Genomic DNA, 24670 nt, shown 5'->3' on the forward strand with positions numbered 1-24670 from the left:
CTTCTTAGTTGATTTTGTTTCATAATCACCTCTTCAACACTTCATCATCATCACTCCTCTTCCTCTCTTCTCATCATCTCTCTCATCTCTTCTCTTCTCTTCTCTCTTCATGTCCTCTCTTTTCTCTTCTCTCCTCATCCTCTCTCCTCATCCCCTCTCCTCTCTCCTCTCTCTCCCTCTCCTCGTCCTCTTTCCCCCCTCCTCTCTCCTCATGTCCTCTATACTCTCTCCTTTCTTCTCCCTCCTCCCTCCTGTCTCCTCCCTCCTCTCCCCTCTTCTTTCCTCTTTCCTCTCGAATCGCTCCGCTCTCCTCCCTTCACCCTTTCCTCTCTCTCTTTCCTCTCCTTTCTCCTCTCCTCCCTTCACCCTTTCCTCTCTCTCTTTCCTCTCCTTTCTCCTCTCCTCCCTTCACCTTCTCTCCTTTCCTCTCTCTTTCCTCTCCTTTCTACTCTCCTCCCTCCTCCCTCTCTCCTCTCTTCTCCCCTTTCTCCTCTCTCTTTTTCTCCCTCCTCCCTCCTTCCTCTCTCCTCCCTCTCTCCTTTTCTCTCCTCTCTCATCTCCTCCCTCTTTTCTCCATTTCCTCCCTCCTTCCTCTCTCCTCCCTCTCTTCTCCTTCTCTCCTCTTGTCTCCTCTCTCCTCCCTCCTTCCTCTCTCCTCCCTCTCTTCTCCTTCTCTCCTCTTGTCTCCTGTCTCCTCCCTCTCTCCTCTCTCTCGTTGCATCTCGTTGTGCATCAGCAGTGATGTTTTGGCTCCACCTGGTGGTCAGAAGTCAGAACTTCTTCCTGAACGTCTTCCTGCTTCTTTAATGTTGAATCATTTCAACCAGCTCAAGTTTATTAATCTGCATGAAATGTTTCATTGTGGAAGATAAAAGACGTAACGTGTTTGTACATCCTGAGCAGACGAAGCATTAAAGAGTTTGTTTGACGTCTTCTTTCTTCTTTCTGTTCCTCTACAGACCAACAAGAAGTCATTTGGAAAATCTTCTAACTTTATTGTAAACACAAATATGTGGGTTTAACTACTGTACATAATTCACTAAATCATAATTTATATATTTTTTCAAATTAGTTGAGCGACTCAACAGTTTAACCAAAAGTCCTCTTATTATACATCAAAAAAGGGACGACACTATTTCACTTAAATACATCAATGAAAACCTTTTTTTAAAAAAAAAACTTTTAAGCCTCTTTTTTTTATACAAACCAAAAATAAAAAAAGAAGTAGGAATCTCTCGTAAAATCAAGCAAAAACGTTTTGTAAATGTGTAAAGTGTCCCGATGGAAAGTTCTGGGTCCAAGTCCAAGTGTTTATTTGTCTGTCCTCCGGTCATTAGGCCCTGCGGTTAGCAGACCCTCCGGTAAGAAAGCCCTCTGGTCTGAAGGCCCTCCGGTCAGAAGGCCCTCCAATCAGAAGGCCCTCCGGTCAGAAGCCCCTCCAATCAGAAGGCCCTCCAATCAGAAGGCCCTAAGGTCAGAAGGCCCTCCAATCAGAAGGCCCTCCAATCAGAAGGCCCTCCAATCAGAAGATCCTCCAATCAGAAGGCCCTCCAATCAGAAGGCCCTAAGGTCAGAAGGCCCTCCAATCAGAAGGCCCTCCAATCAGAAGGCCCTCCAATCAGAAGATCCTCCAATCAGAAGGCCCTCCAATCAGAAGGCCCTCCAATCAGAAGATCCTCCAATCAGAAGGCCCTCTGGTCAGAAGGCCCTCCAATCAGAAGATCCTCCAATCAGAAGGCCCTCCAATCAGAAGGCCCGCCGGTCAGAAGGCCCTCCAATCAGAAGGCCCTCCAATCAGAAGGCCCGCCGGTCAGAAGGCCCTCCAATCAGAAGGCCCTCCAATCAGAAGATCCTCGAGTCAGAAGGCCCTCCAATCAGAAGGCCCTCCGTTCAGTAGGCCCTCGAGTCAGTAGCCCCTCAAATCAGAATGCCCTTTGATCAGCAGGCCCTCTGGTCAGTAGGCCCTCCGGAGCTCGTAGGGCGACCAGGAGCTCACCCCGTCCTCCTTGGCCCAGGAGGCATGAACCTCGCCGCCGGGCGGAAGGCCCGCGTGGTCGTCGGGCGCCTCCTCCGTCACCATCTTGGTCACCAGATCGCTGATGGGGGTGCCCATGTAGGACGGGCAGGGGAAGGAGGCGGAGGGGCCCGGGTAGGAGCCGCTGGTGGTCAAGGCGTGGTAGTGGGCTTCCTCCAGAGGGTGCAGGGTGTAGGGCTGGCTGCCGGGGCCCATGGAGGAGCCCCGGCTCGGGGAGCGGTAGTGGGACGGGCTCCCCGGGGGCTCTGGGCTGGGCATGGAGGGCGGCACGGAGGCCAGGCTGTCCGGACACAGAGTCTCCACCTGGGACACCGGCTCCGGCACCGACTGCTCCCACGAGTCCCTCTGAGGCCGGAGGAGAGAGACAATCAGTCATTCATGGCCTGGACGAGGAAGCGCCTCATCAGATACAGCTCGCACCGCAACAGGAGGGCCTTTGTAACGGCGTGATGTCGTTTATATTTCATATCTCGATGCTGGTGCTCCACACACTGACTTCTTGTTTCCCAGAGTGCCGAGTGAGAGGCAATTGAGGTTTCATGCTATCTTACAAAAGTGACTCTTTAAAAAATATACTTCTGTGTCACAGGAAACAACTTTGCTACATTTAGGCAACAAACTGACTTAGTTTTAGGAAAATATCATAGTTTGGTTTTGAATAACTACAGAAGTGCCATAAATGAAGTCACATGACAAATAAATTAACTTCTCCGGATTCACTAAATGAACATCAGGCTGTATAGAAGAAGACTAGAAACTAGAGATTGAGACATAAACTCATGTTTACAATGTTTACTGAGGGAATACATCAAGAGAGAAGTAGAGTCACTTATATAGACTTCTATACAAACAGAGGAGTCGCCCCCTGGTGGTCAGGAGAGAGAATGCAGCTTGAACACATCCTACCAGGAATAAGTGCGAGGGCTCTCCTCCGTAGGGAGGCAGCAGGGACGAGAGGGCCGACGGCGGCAGGAAGGATCCTCCGGAGCTGGAGAAGGCGGCGGCGCTGCGGTAATCGCCGAAGGTCTCGGGGTAGTAGCTGTCGATGAAGGAGGAGTAGCTCGCCATGGTGGACGGCTCGCAGCCCAGAGGTTTACCGACCAGCGAGGGCGAGTAGATGTCGGGGGAGAACTGCTTGGTGGACGGGCAGAAGTCCGAGTCCGAGATGAAGGGACGCCTCATGCCGTAGTAGCTGGGCAGCATGTGAGAGCCTGAAGGAAGCAACATGAGGACACAACCACTGTATTTGTATCAGGGAGCTAAGTATTTATTTAATTCAATAAAGAGATTATTGGATTTGATGGCTGAGTCTCACCGGACATCTGGACAAAGGAAGGCGGAGTGGGAGATCCTCCCTGTGACAGAAACAAGAGAATATTTCATACAAATATAAAAACTGTTTGTTCAACGTCGACGTCAGAAGCTAAGTGGGGCTAAGTGGAGCCAAGAGGGCGGGGCTAAGCAGCTTCAAGAGGGCGGAGCTAAGCAGCTTCAAGAGGGCGGGGCTAAGTGGAGCCGAACGCTGATTCAGACAGCAGACTCATTTGTAAGAGGAAGTCATGTGAGTTCCGTTCTTTTGACGTTTATCAAAATATATTTATGTAGAAATGTGTGTGTATCTGCATACTTTGTTACATACATTACCTCTAGTTTTGATATACAATTTTGCATCATCAACCACACAAGATATGTTTGTAGATTCAACCTGAGACTGATAGTCAGCCAGGCGTTTCCCATCATGCACTGGGCCAGACAGTCAGTGGACTCGCTGTCGTGAGAGTATCGTTGACCACCTGGTCACGACGTCAGAGCGAGTCCCAAGTCGGATACAAATCTACCCAGCATGCATTGCGCGACTCATCTCGAGCTCAGAGCTCAGAGTCTCGTTAATAAACATTTCAGGAAATCATCAACAAATGAAAACGTTGGAAATAGAAACAACACTGTTCCTTTAACTCTTTAACTTTTCAACTCTGGCATTGAGTTAATAAAGTATTCAAAGTGTAATTACGGCTGCGTGGACCAAACCAGGACGAGCCAGTAGTGATTGACAGCTCAAGCTGAAGCTCCTGCTTCAGCTTGTCTACGTTTTGCAGCTCAATGTGAGTTTGTTTTCTCCTCCTGCTTGATGGGGATGTGACATAATGAGCGACGCTTCATCCTGAGCGTCCGTCTGTTGGTTCTGGAGGCCGCGTGCTGCAGAGACAGACGGCGCTCTGCTTTGCATGCTGCCAACATGAAAGAGTTGATATTAAGCCGGCGTCGGCCGGCAGGCAAACAAATTCTGAGGGTTTGAATTTGAATGTGATTTGCCGGAGCCAAGACTTCCTCATGTGGCCCTGAACGCATCGGTGCATCTCTGAAGGCTGCCGATGGAAAGCAGCGCAGACAGTCAGGCAGAGTGTGTGTGTGTGTGTGTGTGTGTGTGTGTGTGTGTGTGTGTGTGTGTGTGTGTGTGTGTCACAGAGAAGCTCTTCCTTCTTATGCAAAACCATTCGCACGCATTCACTTTTTTTGAGGGGTGAAAATATTCCTCTGATTTTGTAAACAGTTGTGGGTTTTTTTCTGGTGTTTGAGTTTGTAGAACTTTATGTTAAAACAATGTTTTGTTTATTTATTGTTCATTTATTATTTATTATGATTTACTTTATGTCATGTTATTTTAAAAATACACCTTTTACACTTTTTGTTGTATTATTTATTTATCTTTATATGAAAATGAAATATATTTCCTGTTTTAATTACTCTACTGTCAGGACTTCATGTTATGAAATGAAATCTCCCTATTTAATTTATTTTTATAAAATAAATTGTTGTATTATTTTGCGTTAGAATAACCTCTATTTTATGTTTTAATTCTACTATTAATTAATTTACTTTTAGGATGTTGTGTTATTTTTAAAAAAAAGCATTATTTTATGTTAAAACAACTCCTATTTTTTTTTACTTTAATTACTACTATGTATTATTCTACTTTCAGGACTTTGTGTCAAAATAACGAACTTTACCTATATTATTATTATTATTATTATGTTACCCCTGTTTTTAGTTTTTTATAACTTCTCTTTGTATAACTTCCGTGTCTCTCATTTAAAGTTCATTTGTTGTGAGTTTTTTGTGTAAAGTTTGTCCCACAGACACAAAAAGTCTCTTCAAAATAAAACACTCACAGCCGCGGCTCGTTCCCGTTCTGGAGGGAGAACAGAACAGAGAACAGAGAACCGAGGTCAGATCTTTGTGTTCTCTCGTGTCCCGGCAGGTTCTGCGGTCGCAGCGTTTAAACCTTTTATTCCCCGAGATAAAAGCAGCGCTTCAGTTACTGTGTCTGAGCAACATGGCCGCCGTTTATAAACAAGGAGGAGGATCAGCCGGAGGGGAGAAGAACCTCCGTCTATATAATTAACCATAACAACTTCATATTAACGCGGCCTCAAACAATGGATCATATTTTACCAGAAGTCACTCCTCGTTTTCCAACTGAAGTCCAGTAACTCCTCACACGTGAACCAGCTTTTCAAAATAAAGTGCCATCCTCACCAGAAACCTCTTAGTTATTTTAAATACACATGATGAAATACTTAGTTATGTTAAGAAAGATGATGAAATACTTAGTTATGTTTAATAAAGATGATGAAATACTTAGTTATGTTAATAAAGATAATAAAATACTTAGTTATGTTAATAAAGATAATAAAATACTTAGTTATGTTAATAAAGATAATAAAATACTTAGTTATGTTAATAAAGATAATAAAATACTTAGTTATGTTAATAAAGATAATAAAATACTTAGTTATGTTAATAAAGATAATAAAATACTTAGTTATGTTGAATAAAGATGATGTAATACCTTCTCCTCTGACCTCCATGACCTTTCTGTTGCCTTTGACAGAATGAACCACCAGATCCTCGTCTCCTCCCTCCAGGACCTTCTTATCTCAGACTCTGCTCTCTCCCTCCTCTCATCGTACCTCAACCCTTGTTCTCTCACTCCTGGGGTCCCTCAAGGCTCCGTCCTGGGTCCTCTCCTCTTCTCTCTCTATGCTGATGACACCCAGCTGATCCTCTCGTCTCCCCGATCAGGAACACAGGTAGCAGCAGAAAACTCTGCAGTCTGACGGACAACTCTCAGTGGACGTCCTCACACCACCTGAACATGAACCCTGACAAGACTGAACCCAGGCTCTCCCACCCACGACCTCACTATGACCTCACTACGACCTCACTATGACCTCACTACGACCTCACTATGACCTCACTACGACCTCACTACGACCTCACTACGACCTCACTATGACCTCACTATGACCTCACTACGACCTCACTACGACCTCACTATGACCTCACTATGACCTCACTACGACCTCACTACGACCTCACTACGACCTCACTATGACCTTACTATGACCTCACTACGACCTCACTATGACCTTACTATGACCTCAATATGACCTCACTATGACCTCAATATGACCTTCAACAACTCTGTGTTGACCCCAATTGCCAGAAACCTCGTGTGACACTCGACAGTTGACTCTCCCTGACTGCCAACATTACATGCTACACAACATCCTGCAGGTCCATGCTACACAACATCCTGCAGGTCCATGCTACACAACATCCTGTAGGTCCATGCTACACAACATCCTGTAGGTCCATGCTACACAACATCCTGTAGGTTCATGCTACACACCACCCTGTAGGTCCATTGAGAAGCTTTATACGTCTCTAGTTGTCCACCTGTCAATCACCTTGTAGCCCCGCCCCTAAAGCATCGCCTGCTTTATTGTCTGTTTGACTCTAATTTGATTTACTTGATGAAAATCGTGCTGTTTTGTAGAAGACTTGAAACTGTTGGTCTTTTTATGAGAAAGAAGAACATTACCAGACGCTTCCGAGTGTTCAGAATAAAATGGGCCTGAGCTGTAATTAGGAGCTATGAAAAGACACTTCCTTTTGTTTGTTTCCAAACACAACTGCCAACTAATGTGTGTTTTCTCTCAGCACACAACGTGTATTTAAAAAAAAACATCAAACCGTCTCCAGCAGAAACATTTCGTACTGAAACATTTCATACAGAAACATTTCATACAGAAACATCTCATACTGAAACATTTCATGCAGAAACATCTCATACTGAAACATTTCATACTGAAACATTTCATGCAGAAACATCTCATACTGAAACATTTCATACAGAAACATTTCATACAGAAACATCTCATACTGAAACATTTCATGCAGAAACATCTCATACTGAAACATTTCATGCAGAAACATCTCATACTGAAACATTTCATGCAGAAACATCTTGTGCAGAAACATTTCATACAGAAACATTTCATAAAGAAACATCTTGTGCAGAAACATTTCATACAGAAACATTTCATACAGAAACATTTCATACAGAAATATCTTGTGCAGAAACATTTCATACAGAAACATTTCATACAGAAACATTTCATACAGGAACATCTCCTGAGTTGCGTGACGGCATCTCGTCTCTCGTGGACGTGCTGATGCTGAGCAGGAAGACAAACAGTCCTTTTGACTGGCGGTTTGTGGACAAAAAGCCAGTCCCGCTTGTCCATGCAGGCGTCTAAAGCCTGATTTTTCCCACTGTGTGTGTGTGTGTGTGTGTGTGTGTGTGTGTGTGTGTGTGTGAGGCAACAATAGGAGGCTTGTCTGTGGCCGGTACGCGGCGGAGGACAATGTGGAGCTGGCAGGTGTGCGTGGACTAAACTTTGCATAGGCAGCCTCCTTCACTGCCCCTCTTTCTGCCCCTCCGTGCTACCTGTCCACCTCAGACTCCCCCCTGGAGGGGGGGGGGGGGGGAGACCACCTGGCATTGTGTCTCTTTTGTGTCTCTGCTCTTTGTGTCCCTCTCTGCACACACATCATGCTCAGCTATTTACAGACTGGCTTTGCCTCAGGGGAGCAGCGAGACAGAGGAGGGCGGGGCGGGAGGGGAGGGAGGGAGGAGGAGGGGAGGGAGGGGGGAGGTACAGGTGGTCAAGTCCACAATGCTCGCCAAAATGTAAACAAGGGGAGGAGAAGTTCTGTGAAAGGAGAGCACTTAATGAAGACACCAGCAGAATGTCAACTGTGGCTGTTTGGAGACAAATGAGGTTGAGGGGGGAGACGGGGGAGACGGGGGGGATGGATGAAAAGGAGGGAGATGGGTGAAAAGGGGGGAGATGGGTGGGACGGGGGGAAGGGTAGGAAGGGTAGGAAGGGTAGGAAGGGTAGGATGGGGGAGACGGAAGGAGATGGATGAGACAGGGGGGGTGGGTGGGAAGGGTGGGACAGAGAGAGATGGGTGAGGCGGGGTGGATGGGTAGATGGGGGAGGCGGGTGAGATGGGGGAGGCGGGGGAGGCGATCTTACGCTGTATCGGGGGCCGCTGGTCTGCCGGGATCTCTTCTCCGCCAGCAGGTCCTTCACGGTGTGCTTCACCCGGACGCCCTGGTACACTCGCTTGGAGTATTCTAGAGACGACAACGCTTCACTCAGTGACACAAACTTCACACACATTTTCATCCCGCACCCCACAAATGTGTGGATTTGAATGTTTCACAGTTGTGTTCATGACGGGGATCGCTGTGTGTAAATGTCATGGAAATGTCTCTGGGTTTGCTGCATGCAAATGGAGGCCGAGACGCCACAGAGGAGGAGACGAGGGGTCGAGGGGACGAGGGGACGAGGGACCTAGCGCTCGAGAGGCCGAGGAGACGAGGGGTTCAACGGTTTAGTGGTCGAGGGACCTAGGGAACGAGGGTTCGAGCGGTTTAGGGTCCGAGGGGTTGAGCGGTCGAGCGGTCAAGAGTTCTAGTGTTCTAGTGTTCTAGGGTTCTAGGGTTCTAGGGTTCTAGGGTTCTAGGGGTCGAGTGGCTGAGCGGTCGCTTCGTCTCATGACGTGTCTGGTGTGTCGTTCCGTCGGCTCTCTGCAGAACTCAACGGATCGTTCCTCTGCAGCTTGAAACATAAACTATATATATATATATATAGTTTACATATAAATATAAATATATATATATACACTACTATAAACTCAATATATACTACTATATATTTATATACTTATATTTTATTGTAGTATCTATATTGAGTTTATAGGAGTATATATATATAGTTTATAAACTATATATATACTCCTATAAACTCAATATAGATGCAAATGGGGAGATACATGCACAAACACTTTATGTAAAATACTTTTAAAATATATTCTAGATAAGACTTTTGACAACAGTTGAAAATTATATCTATACATATATACATATATATATATATATATATATATATATATAAATATATATATATATATACACTGTATGTATAAATATGTATACACAATATACAATAGAACAATTAGAGAAATAAAGACATATAATATATATATATATATATGTATATATATATATATATATATATATATATATATATATATATATATATATATATATATATATATATATAATATCCAGTATATTCTGCACGTTGCATGAACTAAACATTCTTCCATCGTTATTTTTAACATTTGAATCTGTTTGACATTAAAAGCGTTTAAACATCCTGATGAGTTTACTGACGTCTGACTTTGTTGTTGTTGTTGTTGTTGTTGTTGACACAATCTTTACAGCATTGCTACACATTTGACTTATTATTTATGATTAATATGAGAAAAAACAAACTAAACACACACACTCACACACACACACACACACACACACGCATAGATCCAGGTCACTTTCTCCCCATGCACCCTTCAAAATAAAAGCACAGCTTCAAGAAAATACAAAAAAAGACATTTATAAAACTAAATAAACTATGAGTCAGCTTCAGCAGCAGAGTTCCAGTACATGACAGCATGAGTGTGTCTTACCTGTGTCCATGATGCTGCAGAGCAGTCTGACACACACACACACCACACACACCACCACACACACACACACAGGCCTCTGTTGTCCCGGCTGTGTGCCGACAGCAGCTGAGCGTCGAGGCTCTGGAGGGCAGGACGTACAGCATGCCACCTCTCTGCTTCCTCTCCCCGCTTCCCAAATGACCTTTATCTATTTGTTTAAATGCAAATGTTTCGGTCGGGACGTTTTTTAGACGATTTGCATTGTGAGTCCAGATGAGGGGGTTGAGGCTGCAGCGGGACGCGGCGTCCCGACCCGGAGAGGACGCTTTGTTTCCTCTTTGTGAGGCCGGGCTGCAGGCTTGTGGCGGCGGGGATTCTGGGTTTTGTTTCAGTTTGTTTCAGGGTAAATAAAAGTTTCCCACAAGCAGCTCGTGACACACAAGAGAGTAACTTTCCTGCAGCTTTCTGTTCACATCTCTTGTGTTAAAGTATCATCTGTCATCGTGTGTTGCTCGTCTCTCGGTTCCCTCGTTAGGATTCATTGTCCATGAACATATTGTTGGATGTTTTTATGTTTTTGGCCCTTTTCTTTGTCAGGATACGCCTCCATTTCTATTAAAACATGTTCAAATGAACCTCAAGAGAATCCTATAAATCATTAAAGGTGGTTGTGTTACCTGACTGTAACTGAGGGCTATGAGATCACATCTCTTCCATACGTTAGTTTTATTTATTCATGTTAATATTATAACTGTAGTAACATCATGGTGTTACGGGTCAGTTTGGACTCATGTACATTCACTTCAAGAAAAAGGCTAAAAAGTATTTTTCCAGCAATAAAACTTTAATACAAACACAAAATGAAAAGCAGGACAAGTCACAACACAACATATAGAGTTACAACGTCCAATAAAGCAAACCTTAAGTTTAGAACTAACTACACAAAAGTCCTCACTTGTTTTATCATTCAGTGAAAGTTTAGACAAAGTCAAACAGCCTTGATGCCATAAAAACATTCATGTGGTTCTTTTATGCAATTAAACCTAAAACGGGTCGGTGCTGGAACACCAGAGCAGAATGTTCTGCAACTTCACTCTGAGCTTGATGTGCTGGGACGTCGAGTAAAAACAAAGTGGTGGTCAAAGGATCAACGGAAGCCACAGTTTGTGTCTTTTCCTGTAATCGTTTCCTGGCCGGAGCCTCGAGAGGTTCAAGTCTTCCGGGGAAAAAAAGTTTGTTTAAAAAAAGAAAGAAAAAAACGGGGACGTCTAACTGCAGGCTGGGGAGGCGAGGGCCAAAGAGAGACCCACTGTTCAGGAGAACCTGCACCCTTACTAGCTACTGGCTATGTTAGCCTGCACAACACGCCCCTACTAGCTACTGGCTATGTTAGCCTGCACAACACGCCCCTACTAGCTACTGGCTATGTTAGCCTGCACAACACGCCCCTACTAGCTACTGGCTATGTTAGCCTGCACGATGCCCCGACTAGCTACTGGCTATGTTAGCCCCCTGCACAACGCCCCTACTAGCTACTGGCTATGTTAGCCCTCTGCACAACACACCCCTACTAGCTACTGGCTATGTTAGCCTGCACAACACGCCCCTACTAGCTACTGGCTATGTTAGCCCTCTGCACAACACGCCCCTACTAGCTACTGGCTATGTTAGCCTGCACAACACGCCCCTACTAGCTACTGGCTATGTTAGCCCTCTGCACAACACGCCCCTACTAGCTACTGGCTATGTTAGCCTGCACAACACGCCCCTCCCTCCATCCAATTTTTTCTTGTTTCTTTAATTTTTCTTTTGTAAATCTTTTGTAATAGTGTGTATGTATATATTATTTGTGTGATGTGTCGAGCTACTTGGACCTTGAATTTCCTTTTGGGGATCAATAAAGTAATTATCTATCTATCTTTTACATCTGTAGATCTCTCATAAAGTCCTCATTTGCATATTCAAACATAACAATTCATAAAACTTGTATCACAATAAATCTTCATCTTAATGTGAAGTTTCATGGTGAAATCAGTGAGGTCATTTTTTCACCCTATTCAGTCTGTAATTTTACATTTTATATTTAACTTTAATCTTTTATTCATACGTATATTCTGAGTGTTTGTTACAACGCATTATTATGAATACGGAGAACATGCAGCTTTCACACATGAAGCATAGACTTCTATACAACCAGAGGAGTCGCCCTCTGGTGGTCAGGAGAGAGAATGCAGCTTTCACACATGAAGCATAGACTTCTATACAACCAGAGGAGTCGCCCCCTGGTGGTCAGGAGAGAGAATGCAGCTTTAACACATGAAGCATAGACTTCTATACAACCAGAGGAGTCGCCCTCTGGTGGTCAGGAGAGAGAATGCAGCTTTAACACATGAAGCATAGACTTCTATACAACCAGTGGAGTCGCCCCCTGGTGGTCAGGAGAGAGAATGCAGCTTTAACACATGAAGCATAGACTTCTATACAACCGGAGGAAAATATAATATAATAAAATATAAAAACTGACATTAACTCAACATAAAAGTGGTGAATGAATGAGTGATGTTCACGATGGGAGCATGAAAGCCCCCCCCCCCCCCGCCCCCCCCCCCCCCCCACACACACACACACTGCTGTTTGAAGGGATTTTTGGGAGCCAACTTCCTTGTAAATTGTGTTTGTTATGTTTGCCGACGGCCGTGTGGAGTTTTTTATTATCAGGTAATGACTCCGATAAGAGGAATGCTCAGCTCGTCTGCAACGGACGTCTGGGACATGAACACCTAAAGGAACACAACCTGTAACACACACATTTAACTACACACTCACGTGTGTGAAACTGCTTCTTTATATGGAAATGACAACTTGTCGTCGGGACTGAACTCTTCAGGATTGTTGATTTAAACAAAACAAAGTAACACGGCCAAGAGAGCAAACAAAAGAACTCAAATACATCTGTGAAATAAAAATAAATACACTAAATAAAACATTTATTCAATATATAATATAAACGTTCTCAACTTCAACATGAAGCTGCAACTGACAACCAGACCAGAGAGAAGAGGCACGCAGGTGTGTGTGTGTGTGTGTGTGTGTGCGTGTGTGTGTGTGTGTGTGTGTGCGTGTGTGTGTGTGTGTGTGTGTGTGTGTGTGTGTGTGTGCGTGTGTAACAGCTCTCTATTTCCTAAGAAAAGCCATCAGTTGAACATAAAAGGTTAAGTTAAGGGTTCTTGTAAAAGTAAGGGTTAGTTTAAAGTGTGTGTGTGTGTGCGCGTGTGTGTGTGTGTGTGTGTGTGTGTGTGTGTGTGTGTGTGTGTGCGTGTGTGTGTGTGTGTGTGTGTGTGTGCGTGTGTAACAGCTCTCTATTTCCTAAGAAAAGCCATCAGTTGAACATAAAAGGTTAAGTTAAGGGTTCTTGTAAAAGTAAGGGTTAGTTTAAAGTGTGTGTGTGTGTGCGCGTGTGTGTGTGTGTGTGTGTGTGTGTGTGTGTGTGTGTGTGTGTGTGTGTGCGTGTGTGTGTGTGTGTGTGTGTGTGTGCGTGTGTAACAGCTCTCTATTTCCTAAGAAAAGCCATCAGTTGAACATAAAAGGTTAAGTTAAGGGTTCTTGTAAAAGTAAGGGTTAGTTTAAAGTGTGTGTGTGTGTGTGTGCGTGTGTGTGTGCGTGTGTGTGTGTGTGTGTGTGTGTGTGTGTGTGTGTGTGTGTGTGTGTGTGTGTGTGTAACAGCTCTCTATTTCCTAAGAAAAGACATCAGTTGAACATAAAAGGTGATTAAAGTCACAGAGAAGCTTTTATATGGACTTACATTCTGTGTTTGTGGCTCGGGCTTTTATTGTGAAGGATTAAGGAGTATTTTAAAGTATATGCGCACCATAGCTCTTAACTATATTATTATCTATTATTGTGCTTTGTTTGTTGTTTTTATTGTATTTGTGTTTTTATTGTTTTATTCCATATCTGTATTGTTATGAACCTTATGAAAATCCCTGTTTTGTTTAATGGACATAAATGATGTGATGACGGTGAGCAGAGCGCCTCCTGGTGGAGACATGAAGAACACAGGAGATAAAACATGAAGATAAACAAGACTTTATCCATCCTGATGTTATCAAATGTTAAATAAGTAATAACACTAAATATAGAAATACATTCAACAAAATAAAGAAAAAGTAAATAACAACAAAGTAGTAAAATATATAAGTAATATTACCACCAGTATCTAAAAAAGATTAAAACATAATTAATATTATCATTACTAACATTAATATTGAGCATAAAATATTCTCAATATTTAATAAATGAACGATTATATATATATATATATATATATATATATATATATATATATATATATATATATATATATATATATATATATATATATATATATATAGTTTTTGGTCTTAAAAGCAACAATAAATCTTTGATTCAAGAAATATTTGATATAAACCATGAAAAGTTCCTTTGTTACTGGCACTTTAATAATAATAATAATAATAATAATAATAATAATCATAATGAAGCACCTTTACACTTTAAACTGAGCCAACAAAAAGCAACACGGTTAAATTTAAATCACAGTAAAAACAGCCGACGCTGCCCTCCAGTGGAGACCTCCGTCATTACAACACGACACGCTGCAGCCGCTCCACTAGAGGGCACTGTGACCCCACCCAACACAGCTGTTACCACAAGACAGGAGGAGGAGGAGGAGGAGGAGGAGGAGGAGGAGGAGGAGGAAGAAAAGGAGGAGAAGGAGGAATAGGAGGAGGAGGAGGATCTTCCTCTGTCATCATTGTTGGAACAGCTTCTGCTGCTGAGTCATGTTCTCATCACGGTCTGATCTCACATCTCTCATTGTTGTGTGTGTATATATATATATATATATATATATATATATATATATATATATATATATATATATATATATATATATATATATATATATATATAGTCTTATATATGTCTTCCTGTCATGTATTTATTCCTGTTATACACATGATTCTTAAAAGAAATGTCAGTAAAACAATGGCCAATACTTCCCATCCTGTGGAGGAGCAGCCGTCCTTCTTGTCGCTCTTCAGAAGGTCAGAACTCTTTTCTTTACTCGAAGATGTAGTTTTCCTATTTTGGAAGCTCCCACTAATAACTGTGATGTGTCAGGTCAAGCCAAGTTACACATCTCTGTCACTTGTTGTTTTCATAACTCATGTTGGGGTTGTTCACCCTCTTAAAACCTGTTATTCCGTCTGTCAGCATCAGGAATAACACGTTCCTTATCACAGGACATGCTCTTGGAACAACGAGTGGAATTTCCAGAGGACGGAGGACTGTGTGTGAGGGAGGAAGCTGTCTTCTGGAGAAGATGCACATCTAGGGATCGCTCTCCTGAAGCCGGACTCAGTTTTTGTCTCTGAGCGTCGACCACTCGCTCTTTCTTTGGAAATGACAGAGAGAAATACTTTAAATTCTTCAGAGGTTCTAAAATGTGTTTTGCTGAGTGAGGAAATATGAATGTTTATTCAAGATCTGCCTGATCGTCACAACCTTTAGTAGGAAGACCAGGATCAGTGACTCCTCTGGTTGTATAGAAGTCTATGCTTCATGTTAAAGCTGCATTCTCTCTCCTGACCACCAGGGGGCGACTCCTCTGGTTGTATAGAAGTCTATGCTTCATCTGTCGAGGCTGCATTCTCTCTCCTGACCACTAGGGGGCCACTCCTATGGTTGTATAGAAGTCTATGCTTCATCTGTTGAGGCTGCATTATCTCTCCTGACCACCAGGGGGCGACTTCTCTGGTTGTATAGAAGTCTATATAAATTCATTCAGTAAAGTAAGTTCAGTAATTTATTCAGTAAATCATGCTTGACATAACGTCTACCGCTAAAGTCGGGTTATAAGCCGCTACTACCTTCGGCGGTTGTCTCCGCTAGCTCCCAGTTGTAGCCAGCTAGCTCTGCTGCTAGCTCCCTGACAACCACCAAATGTAGCAAGACCAAACCTTGCGTCGAGCAGGAGCTGGTCCCGCTACGTTCGGTAGTTTTCGGGGAGCTAGCGCGGCGCTGGCAGGAGCGCTAGCTGGCTACAGAAGCCAGCTAGCAGCAGCGTTAGCAGGCTACCGCGGGCAGCTAGCGGGGACAACCACCAAAGGTAAGTGTGTGTGAGGCCACACTCCGAGGTCTGCTGTCGGAGGAGTTGTTTTCCAGATGTGTCCTTATGTAAGGAGGGAGTCTGCAGGCCGGTTGAGCCTCAGCACTGCTTCAGTGTTTCTCTCCATCAGGCCTCTTGCGAGCATCTTTCAACACTTCGCCGCGCCGTGTGTTTGCTTTCCAGACTGACCTCATGAATGAAAACATCAGGAACATAATGACTGTATTCCATAACTCTTTTTTAATTCTTTTTTTGGGGGGCTGACAGAAGCAGACCTGACAACTTCAATTCATTTTGTCGTGCTAGAAAGCCCAGACGAGGCGGGCCCGTCACTCCGCATGAGCTGACACCGAGGATTGAACCAAAACAAGAGCCGCAGTTTGCTTAAATCTCAACTGTGTGTTCAGTGTCGTCGCTCCTCGGGGCCCAGACGGGCGCTTGGTTTGCTCACCTGTGTGGACCTGCAACGGCTCCCCGACAGGTGTTTCTGCGGTGCAGGGCTGCTGGGAAGCTGTTTACTTGCATAACAGCAGTGGAGGTGTGTGTGTGTGTGTGTGTGTGTGTGTGTGTGTGTGTGTGTGTGTGTGTGTGTGTGTGTGTGTGTGTGTGGAGGGCGTGGGATTATCTGTTTTGTGGGGACGTAAATCTGTTCACACAGTCACATTGTGGGGACTTGCTTTCCTTTTGGGGACAAAATGTTTTCCCATCACTACCCTTTAGGTGAAGATTAGGTAAAGGTAAAGGTAAGGGTTCAGGTAAAGGTAAGGGTTAGATTAAGATCAAGTTAATGGTCAGGTTCAGGTAAAGGTTAAGTTAAGGTAATGGGTTTGGTAAAGATAAGGTTAGGTTAATGTAAGGGTTCAGGTAAAGGTAAGGTTAGATTAAGGTAAAGGTAAGGGTTGGGTAAAGGTAAGGGTTAGGTTCAGGTTTAGGTTTAGGTAAAGGGTTAATTAAGGTGTGGGTTAGATGAAGATAAAGGTTTAGGTAAAGGTAAGGGTTAGATACAGGTAAAGGGTTCGATTCAGGTTTAGGTAAAGGTTAAGTTAAGGGTTCTTGTAAAAGTAAGGGTTAGTTTAAAGTAAAGGTAAGGGTTAGGTTAAGATGAAGGTTCAGGTATAGGTTAGGTTAAGAAAAAGGTTCTGGTGAAGGTTAGCATGGACTTCTATACAACCAGGGGATCAGACGCCTGGTGGTCAGGAGAGAGAATGCAGTTTTTAGACACTTCAGCATCGACTTCACTCTGCAGAACCAGTTTGCTTCCAGCAAATCGCTCACGATCCAAAAGCAGCTAAAAAGCAGTCATTAGCCAGTTAGCAAGTAAAGCTAATAGCAACAAAATCTCGTCAAAACTGGATATTCAAGACGCTCAGAAGACGTAGTTAAGTTGAGACCAAGTGCCTGCTTCCTAAACTTGGCAAGTCACATCGCCAATTCTTATGTTCATTTTTTTGTGCCCCGTTGATGTCACGCTGGACATCGGAGACGTGTTGCCTCCAGGTGTGAATGCAATCAGGTGCAATCTGGATACGAGAGGCAACTTAATGCAAAGTGGAAAAGGTCACAGATGTGTTTTTAAAACTACGCTGCGGAGGAATGAGATGCATCAGCTTGTTAGCAGGATCAATTCATTTTGGATTTTGGTCATTTTTCATGGGATTCGATGGCAATAACTCAAGTATAGAATATCATCGCCTCGTCCTTTCAGCAGAAAAAAAAAGGTTCTCAATGAAAACGGTTCCTTCGGCCCAGATTGCTCTCTGGGGCCCAACGGGATTCTGGGAAAGACGAATAGACGGAAAAATAGAAGTGGACATGACGCATTTCTTGTAGAGAGAGAATGGATTAAAAAAAAAAGTGATGACACTTAACTCCTGAAATAAAGGAGGACATGGCTGAACCAATGCAACGCTGACGCTCCAAACTCTGAGCCTCAGCTTACAATCACGGCAACTAAAGTCTCTCGACAACCGACACATGAAGCCTCCCGTCGGCAAACACATGAACGATGCGACGGCTCGGGGAAACACACTTTACTCTTCTGTGAAGCCTTCAGAACATTCCTCCGGTGAGCTCTTAAGTAGATCAGCTGTATCTCGCAGCCGATCTGCTCGTCACTGTTATTATGAACTGGCTGGTGTTCAACCCAAGGCCAGTCCTGACGTCAGAGCACTCGGAGAGTGACCTGTAACGCATTCCTGAGATGAGGAGGGATCCAGACGGTGATCCAGACCCCCCCCTCCCCCCCAAACCCCCCCACCGTCTGAGCTGTCTGCAGGCCGGCTCTTTGATATGTCAATTAGATCGTCAAAGGTCTTGTGTCTTCACTCCGGGCTGCAGAATGATGACACAGTGGTGCCATTTATGCAACGCGAATATACAAGTTTATCGTTCAGACTGACCTAAAATTAACATGTGAGGAAACTCTGTAAAGTTTATTGTTTAAAAAGGTACACGCTTGCTTAAATGTCAGCGTGGACGGTGATTTAATAACTTTAGAATATTGAGGTAAGGGTTCAGGTAAAGGTACAGCTACATTTTATCATGTAGGAGGCTGTGAGGAGGTGAAACGCTGCCCCCTGCTGGTTTGGAGGTTGAAGATAAATTGTAAAGGTCCAAACGTGAACAAAATCATTTACCGTTGAGATTTGTTGCACCGTTTCCATTCACAGTGGGATTACCATGATGAAAGATAGCCCTCCATGTTCCTTAAGAAACCTCATGAGCAGGTTCTGGCGTCTGCATTTGGCCACATGTGCTGGCTTCACACCGGCACGACTGGAAAATGTCACAGGTGTCATCGGCTTTTTACTGTCACTGCTGTCAGGTCGGCTTTTTCCGTGATTTCCCAGAAATACAATGGAAAGACTTTGCGATGACTGAGTGGAAAAATACAAAAGAAACCCGATGGTCGCTTACAGAAAACCCTCATGTGCTCCAAACACTGGGCCTGTTCGTCTGAGAGGAAGTTCAACAACGGCCGCCTGCAAATGATGGAAAAAGTGAAAGCGTGCTTTCAAAATGCCTTCAACTCATGTGCAGTGTCACCAACATGTCACCAATATATCACCAATATGTCACCAATATGTCACCAATATATCACCAATATGTCACCAATATGTCACCAACATGTCACCAATATATCACCAATATATCACCAATATGTCACCAATATGTCACCAATATGTCACCAATATGTCACCAATATATCACCAATATGTCACCAATATGTCACCAATATGTCACCAATATGTCACCAATATGTCACCAATATATCACCAATATGTCACCAATATGTCACCAATATGTCACCAATATGTCACCAATATATCACCAATATGTCACCAATATGTCACCAATATGTCACCAACATGTCACCAACATATCACCAATATATCACCAATATGTCACCAATATGTCACCAATATATCACCAATATGTCACCAATATGTCACCAATATGTCACCAATATTTCACCAATATGTCACCAATATGTCACCAATATGTCACCAATATGTCACCAATATGTCACCAATATATCACCAATATGTCACCAATATATCACCAATATGTCACCAATATGTCACCAACATGTCACCAATATATCACCAATATATCACCAATATGTCACCAATATGTCACCAATATATCACCAATATGTCACCAATATGTCACCAACATGTCACCCACAAGAACCCGGCCCGGTCCAACGCAGCAGGCAGAACCTGGAGGATCTGGGAAGACGCGGCCATGTTGGATGTCAGTCAGAGATAGTGTCCTTAGCAACAGCAGAAAACACTGGATCCCATGAAGCAGCGAGCGCAGCAGCCAGCCGCCTCGTCCCAGTGTTGTTGAAAGAATAACACATTCTTGGAAATTCTCTTCTTTGAATAGTTCAGTTGTGAGTCATTAATTTCATCCCCCGAGTCCTGGAAACGTCTGCTGACCAGAGAAAAATGCTAACAGGTTCCACTCTAGTGAAAATAGGCTATTATGTATTTTTACTGTCTCTCTTTGGAAGCTTGTCATTTACAGCAGCAGAACAATAAAAAGCTCTTCGGTCCGGACGGATTATTAAAGGAATAACAAGCAGGAAATCTTCTGCACAGCCGAGGACGGAACAAGACGAGCGACTCAAGCAACCTGGTGGACCTACAGCCAGAGAGGCCCCGCCCCCTTTTGGTGGTCAATAGAGCTTTAATATTTAGTATTCAGGCAGTGACTTTAATATTCACGCATTGACTTTAATATTCACGCATTTACTTTAATATTCATACGTTGACTTTAATATTCATACGTTTACTTTAATATTCATGCATTGACTTTAATATTCACGCATTAACTTTAATATTCACGCATTGACTTTAATATTCATACGTTGACTTTAATATTCATGTGTTGACTTTAATACTCATACGTTTACTTTAATATTCACGCATTGACTTTAATATCCATACGTTGACTTTAATATTCACGCATTGACTTTAATATTCATGCATTGACTTTAATATTCACGCATTGACTTTAATATTCATGCATTGACTTTAATATTCACGCATTGACTTTAATATTCATGCATTGACTTTAATATTCATACGTTGACTTTAATATTCATGCATTGACTTTAATATTCATGCATTGACTTTAATATTCATACGTTGACTTTAATATTCATGCATTGACTTTAATATTCATGCATTGACTTTAATATTCATACGTTGACTTTAATATTCATACGTTGTTTAAAGCTGCAGCAGCAGGCTCACGAGCAGCAGGATCCTCATGGAGAAGCGGCAGGAATGTGACGTCTCCTCATAAAGTGAAACAATGAACTTTTCTTCTCTGTCGCCTGCGGCCTTTCCTTTCCTCCTTTCCTCCTTTCCTCCTTTCCTCCTCTCCTCCTCTCCTCCTCTTGCGTAACTTTGTGTTATTTGCCACCTTTTCTCTCACCGGTGGAAACTTGCTGCTGCTCGCGGGTCGGAACAGGATCCAGGTTTCTCATTTCCTTTCATATTTTGACTTTTATTTTTTAAGTCCTTGATTTAATTTAGTATCTGGAGGCAAAGCCGCCGGCCAACGAGCCAACATCCCCGAGGCCGCCCTGCAGTCCCCGGATGAGTTATCCTGAATGTCCGGCGTCTCCAAAACCTTCTTTTTTAGCAGCAAGTTGCCAGACGGGAGAGAAAAAAAAGCTTCCATTGCCCGCTTTTTGTTTTGCATAGCGAGGACGTGACTAAAGAGACGAGCGCACGCTCACAAGTGGAGACACATGCCGGCTATCTGTTGTAGCGAAAACATGTGATTCATTCTCTCCAAAGTGTTACATCACTTCTTTTAATTTCCTATGAATGTCAAACCCAGATCAGCCGGCCCCTCCATGTTCAGATGCTCCTCTTCATCCAGCGAATCCACTTACGCAACATGTATTTTAACCCGCATTTATTGGTGTGTGTATTTATTGGGAACGTTATTCGATGTATCAATAATGTTGCAAAATAGTATTTGGTGACACTTGTTGCAACACAGTTTCTCAGTTCATGAAATAGTCACAAAATGTAACGTTTTCTTTCTTTTCCGTCTTCGTGAGGCTGGATCTTTGTGATATTCTGCTACAAAAACACAGAGTGAGGTTCAGGAAAAACTTCTTGAAATAAGTAGAAACACTTAGGTTGCGGCGAACGAAAGTAACGAGTTGTTTAGGCAACAGAAGCACTTAGTTTCAAGAGAAACATCATAGTTGGGTTTAAAATATGAAACTTAAATAAATGGACTTTAATTCGATGGGACGGACTCAAACTTGACTTCATCTCGTGAGAGGCGGAGGAAGTGAGCACACAAGCGATGGCTTGTCGGATAAAACAATTTTCCATCTAATGGGCAATATTTTGGGACTATTGGGGTTTCTGATCAACGGTCCCACTTGAGCTAAAGAGCCAGAAACCAGAGAGCCCAACCAAGCGAAGAGGAGCGTCAGGTCAACAAAATGACCCAAAGCGGTCGCTCGTGTTGCTCCATGCCGGCTGAATGTGCAACTAAAAGAAAAGTGTGCTGAGGTCCTTTTATAGACCGACTTTAATGAGACGAGACAGTCTGAAGTTTATCCAGAGAGACTTCTGCCTTCGCCAAAGGTCGACTCGTGCCTGCAGAACCACGAGAGTGACTCGTTCTGCAAGAACCGAACACCCAGAGCGGTCAGAGCGCCGTCGCCTTCAGTCACCCGGCGCTCCGGCTGACGGCGTGCAGGCCTCTGGAGGACCAGCAGCTGACAGGCGGTGACGTAATGCTGCAGAGCAGGCGGCGCTCTCAATGTTGATGCTCTCGATGCGGAGCGCCAAAAGACCACAGACAACGGGCCCGTCACCCGGCGCTGAATCACCATATAAGGCCGCGGCCTGGAGGAATGCACCGTCGTGAAATCCCCGCCGGGTTAGAGCGAGGAGAGCCCCGACAAGTCACCCAAACACTCGCACACTTTTCCTATCGCGCTGATACCACTGAGACAAAAGCGTAGTTGTTTTCAGATCCAGTCCCGCTGTAACTGTTTGACAGCAGAACTTTACACCGACCAGAGAGAGTCCCTGCGAGTCAAAGCGCCCTCAGTAAATCAGGTTTCGTAAGCCCCGAGGAGCGCTGGCCGACGGACTCGTAAAGCACGTCGTCCTCTTGAGGTGCGAGGACATCGCCGCGCGCTTGCTGAGATATCTGACATTTACGGCGTCGCAATTGCCAAACAGCTGCAGGGCGAAGACAAAGATGCAGCAGCGGGCGAAGCACGGCGGACAACCTGAGGCTGAAACACGCTGCCACCGGCCCTTTAAGAGCCACCCGGCCCTTTAAGAGCCACCGGAGGCCTTTTAAGAGCGACCCAGCCCTTTAAGAGCCACCGGAGGCCTTTAAGAGCCACCCGGCCCTTTAAGAGCCACCGGGCTTGGCATTTCTGAGGACATTAATGTCTGTCTTCAAGCTTCTTGGCAAAAGTTTGACATTACACTCGACAATATTTCTATCGTCCGAAATGGAAAAGAACACGCGATCCAACATGAGACGTCATATATTCATCGTGTCCAAAAGAAATGTGGTACGTAGAGAACCGCAGGGCATCAAGTCAACAAACAGGATTGACTGGTTGGTAATATTATTATGATTTTTTTCTTCTATACAACCACAGCAGTCGCCCCCTGGTGGTCAGGAGAGAGAATGCAGCTTTAACACATGAAGCATAGACTTCTACACAACCAGAGGAGTCGCCCCCTGGTGGTCAGGAGAGAGAATGCAGCCTCAAAACATGAAGCATAGACTTCTATACAACCAGAGGAGTCGCCCCCTAGTGGTCAGGAGAGAGAATGCAGCCTCAAAACATGAAGCATAGACTTCTATACAACCAGAGGAGTCGCCCCCTAGTGGTCAGGAGAGAGAATGCAGCCTCAAAACATGAAGCATAGACTTCTATACAACCAGAGGAGTGTATTTACAGTTCATATCTTGTTATTTCTGTACAGTTAAAAAAAAAAAGAGAAGAAGTTTGAAATGGAAAAACTATGCTGAGTAAAAAAAGCTTCAGGGAACCCAGAACGAGCTGTTGTTTAATCACAGGAGACCGCTGCAATCATCCAATGACACAAATCTTCTGCTCAGACTAAACACTGCAGGCGCATCGGTGAAGACTAACTGCTCCTGTCTGCATGAAAAAAAAAATTGTGTAAAAACACCGAAACACATGGAACTATTTTCCAGAAAAAATACACACACATAGACTCACAACCCGGGCCCCGATGGTACGGGTCAATCACAGCGACCGGACCCCGCTGAGCAGCTTTACGTGGTTCTTTTTAAAACAAGAAGAATGTGTTCAAGCAGAAATATGCAGCCTGCATGCAGGCGGCAACCACCCGGCAGGAGCTCTCTGCTTCTGTGAGGAGAGACCGCACTCCTTTCATCCAAATCATACCCAGATCGAGGCGGGAAGCCAACTTCTAACAGGTCGACTCACGGTATAGACTTCTATACAACCAGAGGAGTCGCCCTCTGATGCACAGGAGAGAGGATGCAGCTTTAACACATAAAGCATAGACTTCTATACAACCAGAGGAGTCGCCCCCTGGTGGTCAGGAGAGAGAATGCAGCTTTAACACATGAAGCATAGACTTCTATACAACCAGAGGAGTCGCCCTCTGGTGGTCAGGAGAGAGAATGCAGCTTTAACACATGAAGCATAGACTTCTATACAACCACAGGAGTCGCCCCCTGGTGGTCAGGAGAGAGAATGCAGCTTTAACACATGAAGCATATACTTCTATACAACCAGAGGACAGCAGAGAGACTGCAGGTTTTAAGTATTGACTTCTCTTTGTTTACATTTTTCTTCTCTGACATCACATGGCTATGAATTGTGGGTAATTCCACATGCAAAGTCTGCAGAAATGCAGACTTACACAACATTTTCATGAAGGACTTCAACATGTTCTGCAAGAGACTCAAAAGCTGATGATTTGACATCCGGACACAAGTGAACCCTCCTGGACTCGAGGTGAGGAACTGGAATTCTTTCTGCTACATAACTGGCACGCCGCTTCCCGCATTGGCGATGGACGCGAATCCTGAGGTGGGGAATTTTGAAACATTTCTC

General features: G+C 44.0%; 1 protein-coding gene across 1 annotated transcript; it reads right to left on the reverse strand.

The window, feature by feature from the left end:
- Window positions 1–1954: 1954 nt before the first annotated feature.
- pou2af2 (POU class 2 homeobox associating factor 2) lies at window positions 1955–8575 on the reverse strand. Its single transcript, XM_068585829.1, has 4 exons — window positions 8423–8575; window positions 3351–3390; window positions 2942–3246; window positions 1955–2380 (listed from the first exon to the last, which is right to left on the reverse strand). Exons 1-4 carry the CDS (start codon window positions 8573–8575, stop codon window positions 1955–1957), a joined length of 924 nt encoding a protein of 307 aa, XP_068441930.1.
- Window positions 8576–24670: the final 16095 nt, after the last annotated feature.

Source organism: Clinocottus analis, unplaced genomic scaffold, assembly GCF_023055335.1.
Source record: "Clinocottus analis isolate CAN_PGR_092001 unplaced genomic scaffold, fCliAna1.0.p SCAF_2, whole genome shotgun sequence".
Taxonomy (NCBI): Eukaryota; Metazoa; Chordata; class Actinopteri; order Perciformes; family Cottidae; genus Clinocottus; species Clinocottus analis.

Bases quoted from the DNA above. Each gene is read 5' to 3' on its own strand.
- pou2af2 (XM_068585829.1), bottom strand. From the start codon at position 8,575: ATGAAAATGTGTGTGAAGTTTGTGTCACTGAGTGAAGCGTTGTCGTCT. The intron at 3,247-3,350 runs GTGAGACTCAGC...TGCTTCCTTCAG, and splicing joins TTCCTTTGTCCAGATGTCCG to GCTCTCACATGCTGCCCAGC. The intron at 2,381-2,941 runs GTAGGATGTGTT...CTCCGGCCTCAG, and splicing joins AGCCCTCGCACTTATTCCTG to AGGGACTCGTGGGAGCAGTC.